Genomic DNA, 26,300 nt, shown 5'->3' on the forward strand with positions numbered 1-26,300 from the left:
GGTGCTGCTCTATGGTACCACTGGTTGGAATGATGGGACTGGTTGGGAGGGAGGTTGGAGGACTCACCATTTCCCCTGGAGTGAGTAAACTTCTATAAAATGGAGGAACTGGTTGTACAGTCTTTAGCCCAGAAAACACCAGCTGGCTAGGGAGAGGATTTTGCAAGACAGGGTCTAGAGGGGGAGTGGTAAAACCCATTGGGGGCCGGCCAGGGCTTGTGAGTGCCAGATTTGATTTTGTACTTGCTATGACAGGGGTGGCAGCTCCTGAGGTGGCCCGAATTAAATCTTTATCTCGGTTATTCCTTAGCATAGGCATGTGAAGGCGAGGATTGGGGTTTGCACTGTGGCGATTACGACTTCGGAGGGAGCTAAAGACCATGTTGCAACCTTCAATGGTGCATCGATGTTTGATCTTCAGGTGAACAGCATTGTAATGAATTTTGAGAGTACCTTTGTCATAGAACGTCTTCCCACATGCATTACAGAACACTCTTCCCTTCCTAGAGGCTGACCCCATCCTTCTCATCCGATGAATCCGGAATGAGCTTTTTGGGTGTTCAGTTTTAGTTAAATCACTGACTGGGGCAGAATTCTGAATGGGAGAGACACAGGCTGGCTCGGTTTTGGGCTCCACATTAGTAATGCTGGTCAGGGCATTTCTATTGGGTGTTTGATCATTCTTATAAGGTGTGGGAGAAACTTCGGATTCACTGCTCTCATTATATTCATTCTGAGTTGAAAGGCTGGGTTCCCGCAGCCTCAACCCTGGTTGCTCTAACAGTAGCCCATTTGGAGGCAACCCTAGCAGGGGCGCTGAGACAGGGTTTATGTACTGGAATGGAAGCAGAAATGCAAGGCTGTTTGGGATGTTTTCGAAGTGATGAATGCTGGAAGGATTGCTGTTCTCTAAGTGAGCAAGGAGGCTGGGACTCCTGGTGCGATTATTGCTCTCAATGAAAGTCCTTATATCTGAGTCTGTCTTTGAAGATGGTACAGCCACGGCCTGTCCTTCTTTCTCCTGAATTGCCATCAGCTCCACAATGGATTTGGTTTCTCCAAACCGCAGAAACTGCTGAAGGGTGATGATTTCCTCTTCTCGAGACATGATGGCCCAGCGGTCCAGCACCTTGCCAGCAGCATCCTAGAGGCCACATCAAAGAAACAACAAAGACAAACACAAAAACTTATTGATTGTGCATAATTATTCAATGCAACTGAAGGTGCTCTGTGTGCTCATAAAACACCGAGAGCAAGAGCAGAAAACAACATGCAAGCACTGTTAATAAAAGTCAACCCACAAAGCAAACTTTTCTGCCATGCAAATGTAGTAATTAGAGTCACAGTTAGAGAAACAGATTGAGTTTAATAATGTCAAAGCAAACAAAATGTAGACCACTGGGGCTCTGTGATCTAAAATGCCTTCAGTACTGCTTTTTTAACAACAATGATCTATATACTATGCAACTATTTAGCATATATTAGTATAAGATGTGAACTCCTGCTGTGAAATCCAATATAAATGAAAAAAATGGTACCTTAGTCCTTATTAAACTGTGATACTATAGGAAGGAATTAAGTACATTTTGTGAAATTTACTTCTTCAACATAAGCAGACATGACACTGGATTCAATGATGAAAATTCCTTTAAGTAGGAGTTATGTGAATTTCTGAATCAAAAAGATGAATAAAGTAGCATTACCCCTCATATCTTGTTACTAAACTGTATCTTTTTTTTTGGAATGGCTATATTTTAGTATCATTTAATAGCAGGCAATTTCATAAGGAAGAGTAAGAAAAACATCACTCATAAAAGGTAATTGTACTTTTCCTGAAAATTGGTTGTAATTCTATGATTCAAAGTTTGAGTTAGACTTAATGTATTTGACTTTTTATGATCTTGTTATAAATGACAGTCATAGATATCTAAAAAGTAAACATGTGATGGATTTAGATAGAATAAATGTGTAAAAAGTTGTCTCTCAGCATCCTCCTCTGATAGCAAAGGGAGTCCACAGAGAATACACATCAGTAATCACCAGACTATGTGTTGTTAAATATACATTAAAAAGCATTTCACACTTTCATTTTTGCTAGTAACTATGAGATTTGCCTGGAGGTAGGACTTTAAAATCCTGCAATGTAATGTCAGGCAATCCATTTCAGCATGGATTGAGAGAAATCTATTCAAACACTTAAATAATGACTCCATCACTTTCTAGGGCACCATTTCTTCCCATTGGGACGGCACACTTTGCATCCCTCTGTGAATGACACTTGCCCCAACCCTGATCATTAATTTAAGAAAGCATAGTATCTTCTTAAAAACAAAATGACAAGATACTTATTAATTACAAACGGAAAATCATAACATTATCATGGAAAAACCTAACAGACCTTATCTTAAAAGGGTGATCGAATTTACCACCGTGAATGGAAATCACGCCATCATGTACCGCTCGTTAGGACACACTAAGAAGGGCACAACATCACTTTTGTGGCATTCTTCTAATGATATGGTTTGGCTGTGTCCCCACCCAAATCTCATCTTGAATTGTAGCTCCCATAATCCCCAAATGTCGTGGGAGGGAGCCGATGGAAGTTAGCTGAATCATGGGGGTAATTCTTTCCCGTGCTGTTCTTATGACAGTGAATAAGTCTCATGAGATCTGATGGTTTTATAAAGCTTTTATAAAGTTCCCTGCACATACTCTTGCCTGCTGCCATGTAAGATGTGACTTTGCTCCTCCTTTGCCTTCCACCATGACTGTGGGGCCTACCTAGCCATGTGGAACTGTGAGTCCATTAAAACTCTTCCTTTAATGGACAAACACACTGTAAAAACTTCAAAATCTCAAGCCAATCATCAGAAATCATCAGGCAAACCAAAATTGAGGGACATTCTACAAAACAGTAGATAGTACTCTTCAAAGTGTAAAGTTCAGGAAAGATTTATTAAAAATAAAGAATGGTTCCAGATTAGAGGGGACTAATCAAATAAAGTTGTGTGATCCCAGACCAGAAAAAAGACATTAGTGGGAAAATTAGCAACAATTGAATAAAGTCTCTAGATTAGTTAGTAATATTATACCCATCTGAATTTTCCAGTTTCAGTCACTGTGCTTTGATTATGTAGAATGTTACACTAGAGGAAGCATGATTAGAGGCATAAGGGATCTGTACTGCTTTTGCAAGGGAAAAGTCTCTCCGCAACCTGTGGACATAAAATTCTCTCTGAAACACTGCCCTATGGTCTGAATCATCACAGCTAGTTCGATTAAGTGGGTATTTGTCATTTACTTGAATTACTTTTTTTAAAAAGCCCTGATAGTTATGTGCCCCGCTTTGTAAGGCTCACTCCTAGCATCCTACCATTTTACATAAAGAATATGTGTAAGTACGTGCATGTGGGTGTCCATTCCTAAGAAAACTGTCAAACACATAAGGGTGCAGGTATATGGCAACCCCAGATGATCCTGAAGTCCTGCCATCAGCATTTTCAAAACCTCACTCATAGCAGTTGGTATCGTTCACATCCTACTTTTGGAACAGGGGTAACATGGAAGAATGTTGGTGCTATAGGTAAATAGAGAAATAATTTGTGATTTTTAAATAGATTATCTCATTTGACCCCTATCATAACTTTCAGAGCTCAGAGAACAGATGAGAAATCAGGAGAGAAGAAAGCTAAGATAGGTTGTTAAGGTTGCCAAGATATTAATTTGAGGCCCAGGAGTTGAACACAAAAATTCTGACTCTAAGTTCAGAGTGTGTCAACAGTTCTCAGTGGCTGTCATTCCATGATGCCATTTCCCAGGTAAGCCCATTGAGTTTGTGGTAGTAAAGAGCAGGACTTCTGAGGAAGTCTTTCTCTAGAATGTTATAATGTCCTCTTCTGTACCATCTTTCTTGTACCATCAAATCTACTCTCTTGAGTGTCCTTTTACAGAGCCTTTCACTACAGATTAATTTCTCAGGCTGAGCCCCAATCTGAGCAACGTACAGTCATATCTTCCCCAGGTTCTTCCAAGGTAGCCTGTACCTAAATCTACATGTCAATGAAGTACTTACACAACTGACAGCCTCTGGTATTAAAATGCACCTCAGAAACCATAGCAACTGATCAATCCCACCTGAGGCATCTCATTTCCATCACCCTTCTGTCTTCTTTCTCCCAACAGTACAGAGCAGTCCCATATGGTTTCTCCTGGCCTGCCACAATGCTCGCTACTATTTCTAAAACTACTGCCTTTCAGACTGTCTTCTAGCGCTCAGTTGTTGTCTCTGCTAAAATGGAGTCTGTTACATTAAACCACTTGCTTCCGGTGAAAGAGATCCAGGTAAGTATGATTTAGAACTCTGATAGTTCCTGAATCATAAAAGAGAAGTTTCATTTACAGTGGTAATAGAAGCAGCAATTTATACTTACACAGATAAACAACAAAGCATATTTGCAAACAAATATACTTAGGAACGGGACATACAGCTCAATAACACCAAACTAGATTCCCCTTGATAGTGCCATAGGTGTCCTTTCCAAAGAAGTCATCATTGGCTGCGTGTTGTGGCTCATGCCTGTAATCCTGACATTGAGGAAGGCCAATGTGGGAAGATGGCTTAAGCCCTAGGCAACATGGCAAGACCCTGGCTCAACGAAAATTAAAAAACTAGCCAAGTGTGCTGGTCCGTGCCTATAGTCCTAGCTAGTTGGGAGTTTGAGGTGGAAGGATTCCTTGAACCCAGGAGGTTGAAGCTGCAGTGAACCATGATAGTGCCATTGCACTCCAGCCTGAGCAACAGAGTAAGAGTCTGTCTCAAAAAATAAAAAGTCATTATCAATTTGATCAAGAGTATCTAATTCATCACATTTATAAATGGAGAGACTGCAACAAGAAACAAATTGATCTTATACAACCTAACAAGTGTGCAAGCTGGATGCTAAGAATGGCTACCAGTTTTACTGTATCTTTAACCTGGTTGAAGGGAGTTAGAAAGCATCAAAGGGAAAACAGAAATGCCAAGGTTTTTTCTGAAGATCTTTGTGATAGAAATAAGTATGTTTTGGTACTGTGATTCTGAAACACTAGTTTAAGACTCTTCTGTGAAGGTAACGACCTCTATGCATGGTCTATACTGCTATTCAAAAATGGACCAGTGTCAGTTGGATGGCTTTTTTCTTTTTTTAACTCATCTGCAACAAAAGTAACCATTTGGAAAATTTAGGACAACTGGATACTGCTACAACAACTAAAGTCATGACACATTTTTTCAGTCAATTTATGTTTATTGTATTTAACTTAAGTATGGGAAAAACTAGTCCTCCTCGCAAACAGTGTAAATGGTCAAACTTTACAAAAGTAAATTAGAGTTATAAAAAGAATTAGGTATTATCGTGGAGTAAACACTAATAAAACAAAAATTCAGTCTGTTAGGCCAGGATGAAGATCCCAACTACCGACCAACTCATGCTGGGCCACTGGTCTTCTGCATGAATAATATGTTAACATCAGAGTATATAACTGAGCTCTTGGCCCTCCATGCAGTTTTGTAGTTACTGAGTCAATTCTTTTAGGTTTTCCCATTTGTAACCAGAGTACAGTGACTTTTAACCCTTCAGGTTGAAAAATGTTATTGACAAAATGAGGATAAGATTTACCATGTTAAGTTAAATGCAAGGTATTATTATAAGTGTTGATTTCCTGTGAAAATAACTGGCTATACTGTTAATTAAAAGTTGAGCAACACCAAATAATACAGACTTATAAACCAGTTTTACAGGGTTGAGAAAAAGTATAAAAGACTTAAAATATTTACATCTACACATTTGAAATAAAAAGACTTCCTTTTGTTGCTTCATTGGAACTGGTGATTATCACTCGTAGAAATCTGGCACCCTGTTCCTGTATGGCTCTGCCAAGTGACTTTTTAAAACGTTTTGTTGTAGGATCAAATGCATGGTTTAAATGGTTTCATTTGAGTCCTTTTCCACATCAAAGCAGTTTAATGATTTGTAGTTTTAAAATCAAAGTAAAAAAAAAGGTTGATTGGTTTCTCTTATTGGGAAAGAGGGAAAGTAGGGAAGGAACGGATGTGAAGAGATGGAAGAGAAACCAAATAAGGGGCTTTGGGATAATCAGACTGTCGAGGGACCTCAGGCTCAGTCCAACATGGAGCCCACCTGTGTTCATGGCAGGCTACAGAAGAGTTACATCCCACAGCACATGGGAAGTGGCTCGCTTCACTTTCTTCCTATCCAAGAATGGGAGATAGGAAGGAAACACTGCACAGAGCACAGATCTAAGGCCTCTTTGCTCCAGTAGTCAAATTGCTAAGAAATAAGCAGCCAGACAGGGTGACTCATGCCTGTAATCCCAGCAGTTTGGAACTAGAAACCGTGAATCAGGGTCAGGGAATTCAAGGAGACCAGCCTGGCCAGCACAGGCAGAAACCCCATCTACTAAGAAATACAAAAATTGGCCAGTGTGGCAGAGGGCACCTGTAATCCCAGCTACTTGGGAGGCTGAGGGCATGAGGAATCAGCAGACCCAGGGTGGAGAGGTTGCAGGTGAGACTCTGTCTCCAAAAGAGGCAGAGGCAAGAGCAGAGCACTTGTAGGGGTGTAAAAGATTCAGTGTATGTATGTACTTATCTTCAGTCAGAAATGAAAATACTCAAATGATTAGCTAAAAACTAAAAGTATTTCCCCCTTGATATAACTGTAGAGCTTTTAATTCAGAAATAGCTACTACAGCCTGCAGGGACTGCTAGCCCTAAAACAAAATCAGAGTTTTGTGAGATGTGTTTATTTTTTCATGGCTAGATTGGCACAATGTGCTATCTTAAGAAATTATTTCATCATAACCACACTGGCAATTTATTTTCATAACCAGTTTCCTATTGTACTTTTCTAGTCTTTTTCCTTCTGTGTTAATTCAAATATCAAAGCAAGAGGAATAGGGTAGAAGGTAGGTAACTTACCGAATTTCAAGCCTACCTAGCTTAAGTATACCATTAGGTAAAATGAAACAGTAATTGCTGAATTAAAAATTGATGAGACAATGCTAAGCAAAACTGAAATCATAAATTTTACCAGGTTTTCTAGATGCTCAAGTCTTAGGGGTAAAGAAATTATGAGCTATCTATACAATGGAATAGTATTGCACAATAAAAAGAGTTAAGCTACCGACATACACTACAACATGGACGATTCTTCAAAAGCATTATGCTAAGAATGAAAGAGGTTAGACCCAAGGACATACATACTCTACTGTTCCAAGCATATGAAATTCTGGAAAAGGTAAGATTATGGGAACAGAAAGTGGATTAGTAGTTGCCAGGGGCATAGGGTGGAGAAAAGGGACTGAGTGCAAAACAACACTAGGGAACTTTTTGGGGTGGTGAGAATGTTGTACACCATGATTGTGCTGAGGTTTCTATGGCCATATAGATTGTACACTTAAAATTGCTGGATTTTATTGTATGGAAAGTATACTTCAATGAAGTTGATTCAAAAAACTAAATCACGCAAATTGCTTGAACTCTCACACACATAACTCAACATTTACAGCTTTCCACTGTTTATAAGCCACCTCACTCCTTGCCTCCTGTATTACAGCACGGCCAAATCACAGGTACACATGCTCCCATTTGCTCCTATTAGTGGAGTGTGCAAGACAATCCACTGTGACATGGTGAGTCAACAAGAAAATTCCTATTTATTTTTACCTAAAGGTGGTTTTTTTTGCTAATATCATACACACATACACACACACACACACACACACACAGTTTAGAAATAGCTTTACATATACATATATGAGGGTACATGCTCATATATTTTTACTAATGGGGTGTGTAATCATAAAACTATGGAGACTGCCTCCCTACAGAACTACTACCAATATGTAGTAGGCATGTGCTATGTACATACACCTTCACAGACACTCTATAAGACACTGATAATCCACCTTTGCTTGCCTCCACCTGCCTTTGTGCTGACCTCTTGGTTAGGTGGACATGTATCAGAATGCGACCCAGAAATTAGGAGATATATCATCTAACTTCTGGATCACCTCAGGAGTGAGTGATGGGCTCAGACCATCATGTCAGGTAATATGAACAGGGGCATTCGATAAACTTCTAGCTAGAGGTCAGCAAAGGGAAAACTCCTAGATCCCACATGTGGGTTGGAGAGAGCTGGCTCTGAGTGCTGAAGGCAGGAGTTTCAGGGAGATATTCTGTGGAAGAGAAACCTTTAAGCATTACAAACAGTTCTGAAGGAAACACTTATACATAATATGTGCAGTCCTCTTCTCTTTCATTCTCCTGCTAGTTACCTGTTTTGTAACTGAGGTAGGTACATATGTAATAAGCAGATATTTCAACCTTAAATTGTCATTGTAAAGCCAATATTTAAACTCTTATTAGTCAAAAAGTTTAACTGATCTGACTGCTCCCTACTATTTCATTTTTTTCCCTTTTTTGTTACATTATGTTTCTCTCTCTAATTTGTAAGACTTGGCTTTCCAAAGTGTGCACGGGTCAATGTTGTGTGTCTATGTGCCTGCATGTGTGTGTATGAGCAGGCAAGATGGGGAGAAGAATAAAAATGGCCACACAAAAAAATTCTTATTGAAAACAACAGATTCTGGGAAGCATTTAGGGAAATTTTTCAAGCAATGTTGTGATAATTTCTGAGAAACACTTAAAATTATGTGGAAGAAGAACTTGGCATGTTTATTTGTTTTAGCAGATTTACATTAAACACATATTTCTTGCTGGGCACTGACGGAGAAAGATGCACTGCTAGTATACACAATATACATCAGAGCAGTTTGCTTGTGTAAGTAAACAAAATTATACCGTTCTCTATTCACATAAAGCTCTTTTATGTGACTGTGCTTTTCCAAAATCTCGGCTAATGTTTCTAGGAGGCCAGCTGGAACAACTGTAATATTTGTAGGCAGAATGAAACATACTCATTCATATATTGGTTGTACCAAATGGTTCAAATTAGAACTTTCTTTTTTTTTTTTTAATCAACATTTGTTTTGGGTAATGAAAGCCCTACTCAATTTCCATGATTTGGAAATTTGTTATTTTGCAGAATTTCTCAACAGCATCACTTTACCTTCAAAATACAATGCTGACCAATCACATCCCTATTCTCCTTTCTAGGACAGAGATGCCCCATGAGCAAGAGTCTTCAGGGTGTGGCATGGGCAGAAAGAGTGATTTCCAAATAAAAATTCAGACTGGACTTCACTTGTTAACATTGATCTATGTGAACAAATATGCTTTCCTCATCCACCCCAAACTGCCTTTGTCACGAAGTAAGTATGCAAACATTAGAGATAGGTGTATACCAGCTTGCTGTGATTACACAGCTAATGCTAAATGCAGTTCGTCCAGATAATAAAAGACTTAATTTGAAATATCTTTCCTATTCTTCCTCTGCCCAAGGGGACATGAATGCTACAGGAATATCCACCATTGGTTAGAATGTTGGGACTCTCAGAAAACTTTGCATTAAAGAAGTTCCCATCAAGATAAATCCCTTATTAGTCTTTGTTAGCTGACATGCTAACATTAACATTAAAATCTTCTTCCTGTAAACACTGACTGCATATAAAGATTGATATTACAAAGGGGTTACTCATTTCACACATGTGCATGTACACAAACACACACATGAATACAGAAACTACTGACCTTGACTCACTCTTATTATATATTACTCTCATTATAAATCAGTCTTATTCAAAGTGCTCCAACCTAGCGAATGGTGATATAATGAGGTGAGGCATATCAAACTACTTGCAAAAAAAAAGTACATAGTCAAAGAATGCCTCTCCTTGGATAAAAGTGGAAGTTTGAGGAGCACGGCCCTTGACTCTAGTTCTTAGAAGGAAGAAGCAACACAGCAATTTTATGTAACTTTGAAGTAGTGGCTTTGATATATTTTCCAGTATACAAATATTTATATTTTTTTCTGATCCATATTTGAAAAAATTTTCCCAATGGAAAGGATATATTTTTAAAGAAGTAATGTATTCACAATTTGAACAATATACTCTCCAAAAATGATCACCCCTCTAACAAAAATAACATAACCAAAATGCCAGGGCACTAGTTTCATGTGGGTCTTGTGATTTTTAAAACATATTGCTTGACATTTGATTTTAAAAATTCTCTGTTACAGAATGTTCTTGATTATGGACCAGATAAGAATGTATAATTCATAGAGTACTATCCCTTTTTTCTTCAGTAACAGTCTATACAGCGTTTTTATTTTAAAAAGTGATTATGATAGATCACTCTGGGGTTACAACATATTTAATCATAGAAGCTCCAGCTAAGCTCTATTAAAGGCCTGTCAGGATTTCTTCCTTGTACTGAGGAATTTTAGCTTGTCTAGCTTAAAACCAGCCATATGCATTTCCTCTATGGGCATTTGTTTGCAAATAAATAAAGCAGGTGCCTTGCTTTGCCATATAAAAAAATTCAAAGGAGTAAATTACTTTCTGCAATGTCTGGAACTGCACTTCAAAGATTCCAAAGTATTTTTCAAGTTACTTCGCTCCATTGTAAATCAAACCTGAGAAACTTCTACAGACACAATATATTTTAATATTTAATAAGAATATCTTAGGAATAATTTAAGTTTCCAAATAGAAAATTCTAAATCCAGTTGATATTCCCAGTATACCAATCTTTAAAATCAAATTAGCTATGAGTCCTTAACTTAAGCACAGAATACCTAGCCCTATACCTTTAGGCTAAAGCAGATTTTATATCTTGATTAGGCTAAATATAACATACACAAATTCGACCTTAGAGGAAAATAAAATTAATGTTCACATGTAAAGAAGAGTCGTATTAAAATCTGTAAGCCTTAATAAAAACCCAGCTTTACAATTCTATTATTCTACTATTGATGCCTAGAATCTGAACACATGAATAATTTTAATTAAAATGTTAAAACTCTTTTACTTTTAACCAACTTGTGTAACCAACGTATTTTTAGAATATGTGTATATGACTGAAAGTATGCCTTTATCTGCAAGTTCCTGTATTATCATATATTCTGGATGTTTCCCTTGATGTTTCTGTCTGGTGCTGCTTATCACTGATGTGATTAGAGTCACTAATTCTTTTGGATTAACTTTGACTCCTAGTCAATTCAATGATCAATCAGTTCAACTAAAAATTTTGCTTGAAAACTAGGGAAACTGCCCAAGGAGTCCCTAAGAGGTCTTGGAAACCCCCGAATCATACCAGTAGGGTTTGTGAAAATTCTGCAACTTGAAGATAACAAAATAAATGTTATATATCAATAAAACTATGTAAACGAATATCTGTAGTCTTTCGGAAATCTTTGCAGCTCCAAAAACTAGCAGTATTTGTATACAAGAACCTCACCTCAAACCCTTTAATAGTTCTTCACATGGAGATGATAACTAGCAGAGATTCTGGAGGGTACTTATTTTATACTTTAGAACAGCAAAGGAACCATTTGTGACACTTAAGGAAAACACTAGAAACAGGAGGAAACAAAGAGACAGTCCCTGCAGTGGCCTTGTTTTCTTGTCCACTCAGACATAAAGATAAAACCCTGGTCTTAGGACAGCTATAAATCTGCTTGCTTTACAATAAACAGAACTCACCAGAGCCCTCTCTGAAATTTTTTCTTTGAGGTCTACATTTTCTAGCTTACCTCTCCTTGCATAACCAAAGCTCTGCTACTAAATTTGTAGATAGTTTCTAAATACTTGTTGGGGCTTTACATTTCTAAACATAAACGCCAGAGTCCCTTGCATTTCCAGACATGCTTTCCCACAATGTCTGAAAAATAGCAAAAACAGGTGCAAAAAATTTTCTTTACATGATGATGGTGATTTTACACATCAAGGAAGGGCCAAAACTTGAACAATTCAAGGCTACAATCTCTAATCTTTGAGGTTTCATCTGCACAAAAAGATTACTGATATTGGTATAGAACTTCCAAAGCTTGAATGGATGATTCTACTTCACATATTATACTCTGAATTACTTTACAACTGAAGCTGACTGAACAACCCCAAGGAACTTTAACATATTCATTAGGATGTGAGGGAGTAGGGGGAGAAAGGGATGGAACACTCACTAAGCAGTATTCCATAAAACAGTGAGGACTGAGTATTCCATAAAACACACTGAGGACTGAGTGTGTGATTGAACAGAAAGATGTATTAGGAGATTTAACTTTGTTCTTTTCTGGGTATAAGAATAGCCGTAGAACACAAAGATTAATTTCCTGCTTTAGCATTCATCAGGGAACAACACATTATTACTTGTAACACATACACAAGGCTGTTGATGGATCTACTTTCCTTTGATTGCTCAGATTAAATGTGTTCCTATAAAAGACACCCACACAAACACATGTGTGTATAATTATAAATCCACATAGCATTAATAGTTTGTGTTTCTGTATATTTATAAGCCACTATCAACATAGAGACTATATATTTTATTGGGCCACAAAAGAGAGGTGTTTGGGGTTTGGTGGCTGACTGAACAAATATAGATCAAAAACAGAATAATCAGAGTAAACAATCAATATATGTTACTATAACAAAAACTCAGAAATTCAAAATGAAAAAGGATAAAAGGAGAAAGCGTACATTACAGAGCACAAGGTAATAACGGCGTCTGCGTGCCTTAATACCCTCTCGTCCCAGCAGTCCTGACTTTCTAAGCAGCCCACTTCTCCACATTAACGGTAGTCATTTGGAGAGCAGCAAACGTGCCATTAGAAGCACTTTTACAAGTGTATATTCATCCACCAATTAGCTTAATGTGGCCGCTTTCTGCATATTTTCTATCCAGGCTTGCACAAATCTTATTAATATTTCCCCCTAGCGCTTTGACAGATTACCTTGTCATTATGCATCCTGGAGCCTTTTAAACAATATGGGTAAACTACTGTTTGTGAGGTTAATGACAATTATCCCCTAATTACTGCATAAGTCACTCAGTCCACTTTATCTCATAGGCAGGGTTCTGCTCTGTGTATCTGCCATTGTGTCACTGTAAATGAATCTTGTATTGCTATGTTTATCTGCCATTGCCTTGTAAATTATACTGACAGAAGAATGAACAAATTACTGCATGTCATCACTTAAATACTACTTCTGAAATAAAAATAAAAAAGCTTCAGCACAGAGCTTAAATTTTAGTGGATCACAATTAGTAAAAACATATTTAATGTTTTATGTTGCATTTTGGAGTGATAGCTTGGAATTTAGTAGTGGAATCACAACAACGGAAATGGGGGTGAGTGGGAGGTGAAAAGTAATGAGAAAAAAAGTTAAAGGCAGGGTGGGGCGGGGGTGGGTTAACTAAAATTGTAATGCCAATATGATGACCTGAATACATTTCCTATTATTTTGATAGCTGATATGGCATTCTGGAAGTATTTTCCAAGGTTCATCAATTTTAAATCAAATTAAACGGGTTAGGTATAAGCCACACTCTTCAGCTGGGATCATTTTTTTCGGTGACTTATAACTAGTTCAGACATAAAACACAGAATCTTTGTAATTGAGAACAGATAATGTAATAAAGGCCACAGGCTAAGCCAATTTCATTGATGCATTTTTAAACATTATTAAACAGGTTCAGAAACAATGTTTCCAAAGTTGCATTTGAAATTGTTTAATAATGTTTACATCAGTGAAATTAGTTTAGGCCATTGCTGCATCACAGTGACCACATCTGCTCTGATAAAATTTACAGGGAAAATTAGGACAAAATGAGCATCTTTAAATAATAATTTAAAAAAGACAGACTGCATCAACTGCAGATAATTTAGAAGAATTTGTTTTTAATCTGAAATCGATGATTCTGCAGATTATCAGGTAAATAAATGTTTGTATGAGAACAGGAAGAAACATCTGGCTTCCTGAGATGACTGCCATTTATTGAGTATCTTAAAACATTTTCAAATGTAAAATATTACACCAAGGTGGCTGATAACTGGCAAGCATAAGTAATAGGGCCACACCAATCTGAAGGATAGCTTTCAACTCTCAATTAATTGGGCATGCAGAAAGCTTGTATCAAATCACCTTATGACAGCCACGGGTTTGTACAGAGAGGCTCGTAACACTGATGATAAAGCTGTTTGGTAGAAACATGCATGTACACCATACAGTACCTCTTGGTGCACTTGTTGAACAGGCTGGAAGAAACAGCTGCAGCAAAAGGAAAGGGAAACATGAAAGCCAGAAGTTGACAGGCCTTGCCCAGGGAGTCTAAGCACAACCCCTTGGGGTCTGATCCCCAGAGAGTAATCTCAGTGTCTGTCCTGCATGAAAGCAATGCAACTTCACCTGAGCAGGTGCTGCAGGCAAAAACAGAAGCACCATACTCTTTTCTTTTAGTCTTTGCAGTTAAGGGGACTGAGATGCCAGTTAAGACAGACATTACTGTGACAGCCAATAAAGGGTTAAAATCTTTCCTGATTTATTTAACTATCTAGGCTATCTATGGATATAAGGCTGAGGAAAGTGAATTTCTAAATCATTAACTTTCTTTATCTTTTAAGGCTGGATTTCGTTGCCTTTTTACCTTTGCTAATGATATATCTATTTCGCAGCCTGGGGAAAATAAGGTGTGTTTAGGGGACACAATTAACAGCGATAAACTCATGGTGTCACCTCAAAGAAGGTAAGCACCAACGGGATTTTACTGAGTTGGTGAAATCAGTGCTGGTTACAGAAAGGGGAGCAATCCTGGAAGGATCAATATACATGCCAAAAGGTACCTGGGTATAAGTTAACAGATGAAGATAGCCATTAAGAAAACAGCAGGATTTCCCTACCCACTTTAATCCACTTTCTACACACTTTCATCAAATTTCAAAAAAACGAGGTTGGGAATATTTCACTCCCCTTCTTAGCAAACCTTTCCTGGCTCCCTATTGCACACAGATTAAATAATAAATCCTCTTACCTGGCATCTGAAGTCCCCTCAATGTAGACTCAACCTACATTTTCAACATTATCTCCTGCCAAGACCTCTGAAGCTCCAGCTACAAAGACTTACTTGCCATAAATGATCCTGAACACTGCAAAATCTCACCTACTTCTGCACCCCTCTCCCTTTCTGGAATGCCCATTTTCATACTTCAAAGCCCACTGAAATTAACCTCTCCATGAAATGTTTCCTACGCTACCTTTTTCCTTCCACCTTCCCACTTCCATTAAGAATGACCTGCCCCTTTCGTGATCTGCTTGTATTTCAGTGATCTGCTTATATTTCTCTGTCAAGTAGGTCTCTTTATTTCAGGTTTATTGTCCTTGATATCCCCACTGCCAGGAAGAGTCAATGCTCATGGAGTTTATAAATGGTATGAATATAGGAATTGGAAGGCAGCTTAGAAATCATCTAGTGCTATGTTTTGTCTTTACATAGGAGGAAATTAACAAGTAAGTATCTTGCTCAAGATCAGGAGGCTAAAGTGTAAGTAGCTGACTTGGGACAAGAATCTAGCTGGCCTGACCTGGTCAAGTGCTTTTCCTAAAAATGTAAACTAGTTCCCCAGGACCGATGGTGCAGGGTGGCAGCATCATTACTAGTGTGCTAGGGGTGGAGAACAAGCTAAGAATGACAGTTTTAGCAAAATGCATATATTTTAATCTTCGTTGTTTTTTTCCCTGCAAGTACCGGTAAGTTACCTATTATTCTTAGAAAATGCTTTTGGGAATGAGATTACCTTTATGTGGTACATTTTCTTGATCAAAGGTAAATCCCAGTGTACAAAAAATTAGCAAACTGCAACACTGTCTCTCATACAGTTGGCAGTTCTGTAAAGGCCTATGGAGTGAATAAATGAGTTAAATGAGCCAGCTTAATATTAGACACAGAAATAATGAATCATTACAATTATTATTATTATTTAGACAGAGTCTCGCTCTGTTGCCAGGTTGGAGTGCAGTGGCGCGATCTTGACTCACTGCAACATCTGCCTCCCAGGTTCACACAATTCTCCTGCCTCAGCCTCCCAAGTAGCTGGGATTATAGGGGCCCACCACCATGCCTGGCTAATTTTTGTATATTCAGTAGAGACCGGGTTTCACCATGTTGACCAGGCTGGTCTTGAACTTCTGACCGCAGGTGATCCACCCGCGTTCGCCTCCCAAAATGCTGGGATCACAGGCGTGAGCTACCATGCCTGGCCATACCATTACAATTATAAATGTGTGTGGGCACATACTTTCTTCCTTCATGTTATCTTCTGCAAATAACTTTTTATATTTATTAATTCCTGAAGTATCTTCTGGTCTTTCCCTCCTTCTTGCAATTTCTAATTTCTGTCCTGCATCTGTTCAATCTATTTTCTAAGGAAAACTTCAACTCTAAGGATGTCTTTAGGGATCTGGCCTACAGATCAATGTAATCAGTTGCTCAAAAAGAGCTATCTGAATTCTGAAAACAAAACAAAACTAAATCCAAACCTAGAACACATAAAGGCACAGAGGTCTGTTTTTAACTAAAATGCTATTTTCAGGCTAACAGATGGCTTTAAACAATACAGTCTGTGCTTGGTCTACTCACATATGAAATGGGATTAAAAGCAACTACCTGCTAGAGCAAAGAAAATGAAAGAAAAATACTAGTACCTACACATTGCTGAGTCCTGACAATGAGCCAAGTAGGATACTGGTAATATATATGTATTATGTTCATCTATACCCAAATCAGGCTTGAGATACTATTATCAAACCCACTTTACAGATGGGAAAACTGAGGTGCGCCAAAGTTGTTTAAGATCATAAAGTGAGTAATGTTTGAAGCTAGGATTCAAACAAGCAGTCTGAGTCAAGCAATCCTTTCACAGAAAGCACTCCTGCCTGCTCACACCCATCCAAACCCCATCAGTGTCCTCTACTGCTTTCTCTATTTCCCACTATTTTTCTGAAATCTAGGCCCGAAGAGTTGAGAGAGTTTCATATGCCTGTCTCTTTATACCTATTCTCCCAAGCTTAGTAATGGCTCACATTACATCCTAACTGGATTATTTTTGCTCATTGTTCCCATTCACCCCTTTCATCCCACTCACATTCTGACTACATTCTGGCGTCAAGGTGCTTTTTTTGAAGCGCACCTCTGACAACGTTACAACTCCTTCCTTTAAAATAAACCTTGGCCAGGCCCAGGGGTTCATGCCTGTAAGTTCCAGCTACTTCCATACTCAGCTGAGGCAGGAGAATTGCTTGAACCCCAGAGGCAGAGGTTGCAGTGAGCTGAGATCATGCCACTTGCCCGGGTGACAGAGTGAGAGTCTGTCTCAAACAAAACAAAACAAAACAAACCCAAACAAAACAAACAAAACCTCAGTGGACCCCTTTGCTAAATGATTTAAGCATAAATTCTTTAATGCTGTCATTTGAGAGCTGTCCCAATCCACCTTGCATGTCTTAGTTCTCACATAGACACTGACACGGTACCAGAACTAGAGAACTTTGCTTTCAGTGAACACACCATATACTCCCACCACCACCGTTTTGCTTATGCTACCTCTTCTACTTGGAATTCTGTCATCAATCTTCTGGGGAAGCATTTGTGGCCCACCTATCAAATGTTCTCTCTCTCTCTTGAATTCTGTGATCTGTTCAGAAGTCCCATTCTGCTTTTTTTGTGTGTTTTTTATCACATTCTATTTTATATCTATGTGCCACATGTAATCTCAGATAATCCCTTACAGTATAACCAGCTGAGTACAGGGGCTCCAAAACACCCATCTTTCTACCCCTAGAGCAGAGCTTGGATGGTACTAAAATCATTACATTTGTAATACAGTTATTAATATTTTTGTAATTTTAGGAGAGATAGGGTCTCACTCTGTTGCCCAGGCTGGAGTGCAGTGGTGTGATCATAGCTCACTTCAGCCTCTGACTCCTTGGCTCAAGTGATCCTCTTGCCTCAGCCTCTCAAGTAGCTAGGACTACGGGCATGTGCCACCACGCCCAGCTAATTTTTTATTTTAGTTTTATAGTGATGGGATCTCCTTATGTTGCCCAGGCTGGTCTTGAACTCCTGAGTTCAAGTCTCCCAAAGTGCTGGGAGTACAGGTGTGAGCCACACAACACACTTTTTATGAATTATGCTGTTCTTATAACTAATTTGTTTCTGTTGAAAACTAACCACTTGTTACTTCTGTAAACTCAACTACCTTCTTTAGCGACATCCTTACTAAAAAATAAAACAAACAAAACAGCCAGTGTGAGCCTAAAACCTAAGTTTTCCAGTGTCTGATTAGGCAGTCACATTTGCAAATGCAGATATCCAGAAATTTATATAATATACTCAGAAATAAAAATATGAATATTTTCTAATACAAGTAAATATTCATTTTTCTGAAAATATTTTAAGACCTTGGTAGGGCCTATGCTTCTTAGTTCATTTGTTACAGAATTGTTTATACTTTTAAGGGCAAAAACTTAAATTTCCTCAAATGTAAAAATAAATGGCAATAGAGAAAAAGAGTGGCTGGTATCTTAGAAAAACAAGTTGGAAGGAAAAAGAAATGCAGGGACTAGAGACTAAGTATGAGAAAGGGAGCCCCAAGTACAAATGTGGGATATGAATATACACTTAAAAGCTGATAGACTAGAGGCAATTTCCAATTGTGGGAAAAAACTGAATTGCCCAATGGTGAAACTGAATATTAGCACATTTAAAATACTTTAACCAAAACAATATGTAGCTGAGTCCTGGCCAGAGTTTGAGATATATCAGCATCTGCAGGTGGGGCAGAGGGAGAAGTGGTAGAGAGCATCTTTTACAGAAGACCTGGTAAGACTAAAATGGCTAAGAGAAAATAAACACACAGGTACATGAAAGGAAAGACTAGTTAATTTTGAATATATCCATTTAATTTTTAATATGGAGCTCTGCTCTTATACCAAAAAGAAAATACACAGAATGGGGGAGGAGGGGAAAGCATAGAAATAAAACAATGTTAGTGAATGGATATGAAATATATTTTAAAAGAAATATTGGCCAGGTGTGATGTTTCATGTCTGTAATCTCAGCACTTTGGGAGGCTGAGGCAGGTGGATTACCTGAGATCAGGAGTTTAAGACCAGCTTGGCCAACATGGTGAAACCTTGTCTCTACTAATAATACAAAAAATTAGCGGGGCATGGTGGCACATGCCTGTAATCTCAGCTACTCAGGAGACTGAGGCAGGAGAATTGCTTGAACCCAGGAGATGGAGGTTGCAGTGAGCCAAGATTGCACCACTGCACTATAGCCTGGGCGACGAGCAAAACTCTGTCTCAAAAAAAAAAAAAAAAAAAAAAATTGTACACAGACCTTCAGGAAGTCTAAGTTATAAAATATAAATGGCTCTCACTTATTTTACTTTTCACACCTATTAGCATTTGCTATTTCCAAATAATTTGTATTATAGCCAAATCTGTGGCTATAATGGTTCCATGGAATAAAAAAGCTTGTCTTGAAAATGTACTTTTATAATTAGTGAATTGCTTCTCTCTGTGAACTACAATGCAATAAAAGAGCTGAAGCCACTGCTTAGGATCAACAGGTAGCTGATTTTCTAAATCAACAGGAGAACTTTGTTCTTTACTCAACATATCTATTAGAGGAAGAAAAGGTACTATTAAATAACAACTACCTATCAAGGACTTAATGTCAGTTTAACATGAAATTAAGATCAAAATTTCACTAATGAAAAGAAGGTGGAAAACATTTCATTTTTTACTTGTAATTACCTATCAAGTCAGGAGGCAACATTTTTGTCATCTAATCTTCCTTTCAGCATCTGTTTTTATGGAGTCTGAAATAGACATTGCCTATAAATTCACATGTTCTATTTGCTCTATGTTCAATTTTCTTCAGAGTAAAGCATGAAGGTTATCCTACTGAATCAAAAAGGCAAAGTGTATGTGAGGTGAACACTTGCAGACAAAATCTGAGTCCTACCAGGCGGAGAGCAGCAGGTAAAGTCCCTGGTGGCCAGCAGCCACTCCTGCATCCAATCTCTGTCCTGTACTCTCTCCCCAAATGCTCTGGCGGATGTTATTTCCTAGCAGCACTTCTGCTTCTTTCTTGTCCTGATAAGGAAGCAAGTAAAGAGTCCCTGCAAATGGAGGTAGATATGAAAAACTCTAGCAAATTCTCTGTTGGTATAGTAGGGAAAGTCATATTCTAGATAAATATCCAAGAAGTGGGACAGTGGTGGAATATTATTAAAAAAAAAAAACCCAAAAATTTAACTCTAATTGTAGGTAATTTTAATTTGTTAACTCCTAAAGACTTTCCATATGAAAGTCAACTGTCACTTTACTTTATCAATAAGAAGAATTATAGTTAGTACTGGTTTCTGATTATTACAATAGTAGAAAGCAGGGAAAATGTGTACATATTATGTGGTGGGGAGAGAGAGAGAGAGAGAGAGAGACAGAACGAACACTGTGTTACGTCTCTCTCCTTTATCTCTCAGTTCTAGTGGTAGAAGAGAACAATAAATGAATTTGCAATAATATATAAATATGCAAGAAGTGCCTACCTGATTACGTTATATTTCAAACATGTTCACTGACTAAACTCAATGACAAAATGAAGTAGTCCTTAGGAAGAAGATCATATGGAATGAGGGGTGTCAATAGAAAAAATTTTCAGGCACACTTTCTGAATTTCTGACTTTTCTCCTCATATGGAATCTTATGTAGGTTAGTTTTAACTACTGTGTTGGGGCTCCAGGTCCCTAAGATTAGTCCCAGGATCGCAAGACTCACAGGACTCAGCATGTGGTCATACGCACAGCTAAGACTCACTACAGTGATAGGATACAAAGCAACATCAGCACAGGGCAACATGCATGGAGCACACTCCAGGGGAAACCAAGTGCACCCTTCAGTGGTGCTCCCAGAGGAGTCGCATTGGATCCACGTAATTCCTCCAGCATTAAATTGTGAGGTGCTGTCTACGAGGGAAGCTCATTTGCAGCTCAGTGCCCACAGTTTTTGTGGGAGTGGTCATGTAGGCATACTTTGCCTAGCATGGACCGAAATTCTAGATTCCCAGAAGGAAAGCGCATGTTCAGCATAAAGCATATTATTTACAGTGTAGGAGCAATGAGCCACTCTTTCGCCAGGTGAGGAAATGGTGGGAATACTCCCAAAATCCAAGTTCCTAGATGCCAGCCAAGGGCCAACCTGGCAAGCAGGCCTCTCTAAAGAGGGCAGTCTCACGCCTGCTCACCCTTTTTTCCACACCTTCCCATTGCTGTATCAGAGGCACTAGTGTTTCAGATCTGCATCCCCACTGCCATCCAACATAAAGAGAGATTCTGTAATGGTGGCTCTAGGTGGCCTTAAGCTCAGCTCTGTTGCTCGATCCAGGAATGGGTGGATAGGTAGGAGAAAGAGGTAGAATACCTGTCTTTATTTGAGCATAGAGAGCTGTGATTTATTAGTGCCCTCTACAGTGTCCAGTTAGGTTGAATTAAAAAAAAAAAATAACATTACTGAAAACGTAGTCTGTCCTAAGGGGGAAAAACCCTACCATGATAAACTGTGCAATAACAGATACATGAGATTAAGGCTCATGGAAGCCAAGGGACTATGCTAGCTTCACTTCCTTTAGAGAGCAGCCATTAAATTAGTATTTAATATATCAAAAGTTATTTATTGGAAGATGCAACTAATCATTTCCCGAAAGAGGCCTCTGGTCCAGTAGAGGCTGGAAAAGCAGTTTTTGTGGTCCTTTTCAACATTTACTTCTAGAATTTACTTCTAATAACAAAAATCAATATTGAGATGTTAACAAATCACTTGGTTTTGATTTTGTATTCAAATAGGGTAGAAAATCTTCATTGTTGTCTGAAACCGGGTTGTCAATTCGTGGCCTACAAATATGACATATCCTACTTATTTATAGCAATCTGCTAGAATCATGAGATAATTTAGGAAGAGGAAAAAATGTAGATGGTATTTTAAAAAAACAATCCGCCAACTACATGTAGAAGTGTACAAAAAACATTTCCTAAAGCCCTATGGCAAGGAAGACACTGACCTTCAGACTTACTAATAGGCTATCACAAATATGTATTACAGAGAGGGAGGTGTGATATACAATTGGCTCCAGTGAAAAGTAATAACTACTGTTTGCTGAGCACTCACTATGTGCCGGGCCCCAAGGGAACAAGTACTTCATATGCATTTACCCCACTTAATTACTCCATCGATGACTCAGTGCACACATGAAGCCCTGAAACCAGATTTCAGCTTAAGTCCAGCGTGAGGAGAGAACAATGAGCAAATACATGCACTGTCCTTCTGTTTAGTTTCCTGGTTTTAATAAGAGCACCCCTGTTGAGAAGGGATATGGCAAAAGAAAACACATTCTTTCCCCTTCACAAGGGTGAGGCAAGCACAGAAACCCTACAGTCTCTTGAGAATAACACCACTAATCAAGAAGAAATCCTTATTTAAGGGGGGGGGGGGGAACCAATTATATACTTAAATAGAAGCCAAAATATACCCATATACATGCATTTCCTCTCCCTTACGATGAGTCAGAATTCAGTGTCATGAATCGGCCTGTGTCCTAGCATGCGTTTTAACGTGTGCAATCACGTTCTCCTATAGCACGACCTTCCACCATCTCTGCAAAAGAGTTTCATGCTCACATATAGCTAGAGAAGAAACAAGAAACACAACTGAGGGTGTGCTTTATAAACAGCATTCAGGGAGTTTCCAGGCCTTTGTAAGTAATGCTCTTAGGTCACAGGTGTTGCATTTGTTTTCTGTGTCTTTAGGGTAAAGCTCTCTGCAAAGGATTTTACAGAGGGTGGGGGTGGGATTCGAAGGCTCTGGGCAAAATGAAACATGGTGGTCTTTGATCACTCCAAGCCAACTTGGAAGAACACACCTATTTGTAAAAGTCCCTGATCCAAGAACATTACAATTCTCCACAGAAACACAAGCAATGCACGGCAGGAGAATGGGGACTCAGGACTTGGGCCCGAGGCACCCACACACATAGCAACAAAGAAAACAGCATGCAAACAGCAGCTGCACTGCCATACAGTGAAGACAGAGGCTGGTTTTTAGATCTAACGTTGGAGAAAACAAAGACATCCCAATTAATCACAAGTTAGTCAAGTGGAAAGTTGGGGCTTATGCACCTTATCAACAACAACAACAACAACAACAACAAAATCATAGCACAATGCATATATTTTGGCATATATTTTTCATGTATATAAACCACGGATTGCACAGACTTCCTATGGCCACAGCTGCCAGCTACATTATCCCTTTCTGAAAGGGCTTTGAGAAAGAAAATGAAAGGGGTAAAAATATTTCCATCTTATTACCTAGAGAGGGAGAGTGCACGTGCAAGTGAGCAGACTGTTGTCAGGTAATTTTTCGTTTGCCTTAAAGACTATTTTAATACAGATTTCTGGTAAATTTTAAGTCATCTAATACATATTTTATTAAAGTTGATAACAATTATCAAAGTACCAACTTTAAGTTATAATATAGAGAAGTCATAATTTAAAAGGCAGCAAGGTAACAAGAGCAATAGTACATCGTTGAAGGGAAATTCAGTAAAAGATCACTGTTATTACAAAGCATTGACCATCATGAAAAAAGGATTAAACTCTGGTTCTAACAACCCTCAAATTCTCCCTTCTTGGAAATAAGTGGAGGTAAAACGGAATAGGAAAAAAATCAAAATAAAATAAGGCTGGGCACAGTGGCTCACACCTGTAATCCTAACACTTTGGGAGGCCAAGGCGGGTGGATTGTTTGAGGCCAGGAGTTCAAGACCAGCCTGGCCAACATGGTGAAACCCCATCTCTACTAAAAATACAAAAATTAGCCAGGTGTGATGGTGCAAGCCTGTAATCCCAGTTACAAGAATCACCTGTACTCAGGAGGCAAAGGTTGCAGTGAGCCAAGATCATGCCCACTTGCACTCTAGCCTGCACAACAGGGTGAGATTCTATAAAAAAAAAAACAAACCAAAACAAAACAAAATGCAATCCTATATTATATGAGGCATGGAGTCACAAAGTAGTGCTTCAACACCAAGTCTTTTACTTACTATGATGTGCACTGACTTCCCAGGTGTAAAACAAGATGAGAAATCCTTGATTTTTAGGGTTATTATCAGGATTGAATTAAATGACACAGCAGTACTCGTGAAAGGCCTCACGGAATTCTAGGCATATGGCAGGCACTCCATAAATGGCTGTTCATATAGATAGTAGATACCTGTGGCCTTAGCATAAACCCAAGTAACCGAAATCTTGATCCTACATCTAGAAATATGACTGTACAACTTGATCTACCAAGACGGCAGATAAGATAATATACAGTAAGTACCACAATAAACTTTTAAGGATCTTTTAAAAATTACATCAATACTCATTTTTAATTACTAGAAAAACTATACTTTGATCAGTTAAGGCTCTCTTGGTTATAGGTAAAACATGCAGGGATAAGATTCTTTATCATAAATAACAGAATAAAATTTCTGAACATTTTACATGTGAATGCCGCTCACTTGAATCAATAAGCCTTTGTTTAAAATGATCATTTTATATCCCTCTGTTGATCTGTTTGTTGGGGCTGTGTGTGTGTGTGTGTGTGTGTGTGTGTAAGAACAAGAATGTGCACGTGTGGAGAAACCAGGCGCTTCCATGTTTTTAATTAAAGTATGGCAGGAATCTGTTTGTGCTTCTCCAGAAGAACAAGTACAGAACTTCCTTCACAGAACAGAGAAGCCACTTGAATAAGGATTTATGCTGCGATTAGAGCCAAATATCTTTAAAATGAAGCAATCGCATAGGTTATTTTGTAAATATTTTATTAATCCTCTAAGAGCCTCCTAAGTGAGGCCTCACAGATACTTAGCATCTTAATCTGCTATGAATAAACGTTTCAATCCAGCGCCTGCATTCCAATGATCCAGGACTACGTGGTGGGGGAGTGGGGGGTGGGGGTTGGGGGGAGTTTGTAAGGAGGTTTCAGGTATCACAGGTGCAACTCCCTATCAAGGCACAGAGCACTGCGACATCCTATTTCACCAGGGACTGCTCGCTCCAGTGACTCAAGGAGATTACAAAAGTGCAACAGGCCTTGATGTCAGCTACGTGGCTTTACATACCTACTATGTCAGGGGCTCCCAACCTTCTGGGGAATTCATTCAAGTATAAGAGTTATTTTGTTTCTAACAACATCTTGCACCTGCCACTGAGCTGGAAGCCTGCTCACTTCTCATGTGCATGCAGTTCACAAATGCTGGTAGTGTTCTCTTCAGTATGAAAGTAAACAAACTCTTGCTTCTGCTTCCTAACAAATAATTTCTTTAATGCCTTTCCTTGATTTCATTCACACACCTCCAGTTGTAGACATACAGTTACAAGATGAATTCAGAGCCTCCTGCCTTTCATCACATGCAGTTCCTATTAACATTTAATGAGTGTCCATCGGCAAGTCTATGGATTGCTTTTTCCTCTGCCACTCTCTCAGAAATCCTCCTGCTGTCTCTGAGCTAACCCAGGATTTCTTCACTCATGTTCTTTATTTTTTTATAACTCAAAACCATCTCCATCCACCAGGCAAAGAAAAAAGTTATTAAAGCCAGTTAGAACATGACATGCCGACATCAATTCAATTTGGCTTTATTATAAGAATTAATAAAGTGATACATCTAAGAACAGCTCAGGAGCAATCTCCTGAGATTCTGCCCCCAACTTTTATATTGAGATAAAGCACCTATGCCTGTACCTTCTCTACCTTCTCCAAAGCTTGAATTAAATTTTTGCCTTTAAGTGTAAACTGGTGTAAAGTGGAAACCAAAACCAAATCTTATACCTCCTGTTGGCAAAATGATTAACACAAAGAGCCAGAAGACAAAGTTTGGAGAAAAGTAAGAAAAAAAAAGCCCCATCTAACACCAGAAAAAAAATCAACATAATGGAAAGCGGCAAAGGCCACATACGAAGGGCTTTACTTGTAGGATACTTTATCAAGTTTCTTCCAGCTACATAGTACCTCTTCCACAACGGAGATGGCGGGGGAGACACAGCCTATCATCAATCTGCAACAGAGATCCAAAGACCAGGTCATTTTCTCCATTCCTGCTTATTCCTGGTCTTCACATTCTTCTCCTTTGGCAAAGAGATGCCCCTCCCTCTCTCTGTTCTTTGTTTTTGTGTATGACGTTCTAGTTATTTAATATTATGTCTCTTTTGTGCTCCAGATCCTGA

The 26,300-nt window shown here is 38.7% G+C and overlaps 1 protein-coding gene across 1 annotated transcript in view; it reads right to left on the minus strand.

The window, feature by feature from the left end:
* BNC2 (basonuclin 2) overlaps positions 1–26,300 on the minus strand; it is a 458,860-nt gene that overhangs the window by 26,744 nt on the left and 405,816 nt on the right. The window contains 1 exon segment of the mRNA XM_031654267.1: positions 2–1,144. Coding sequence (XP_031510127.1) covers positions 2–1,144 — 1,143 coding nt within the window.

This window comes from Papio anubis, chromosome 13, assembly GCF_008728515.1.
Source record: "Papio anubis isolate 15944 chromosome 13, Panubis1.0, whole genome shotgun sequence".
NCBI lineage: Eukaryota > Metazoa > Chordata > Mammalia > Primates > Cercopithecidae > Papio > Papio anubis.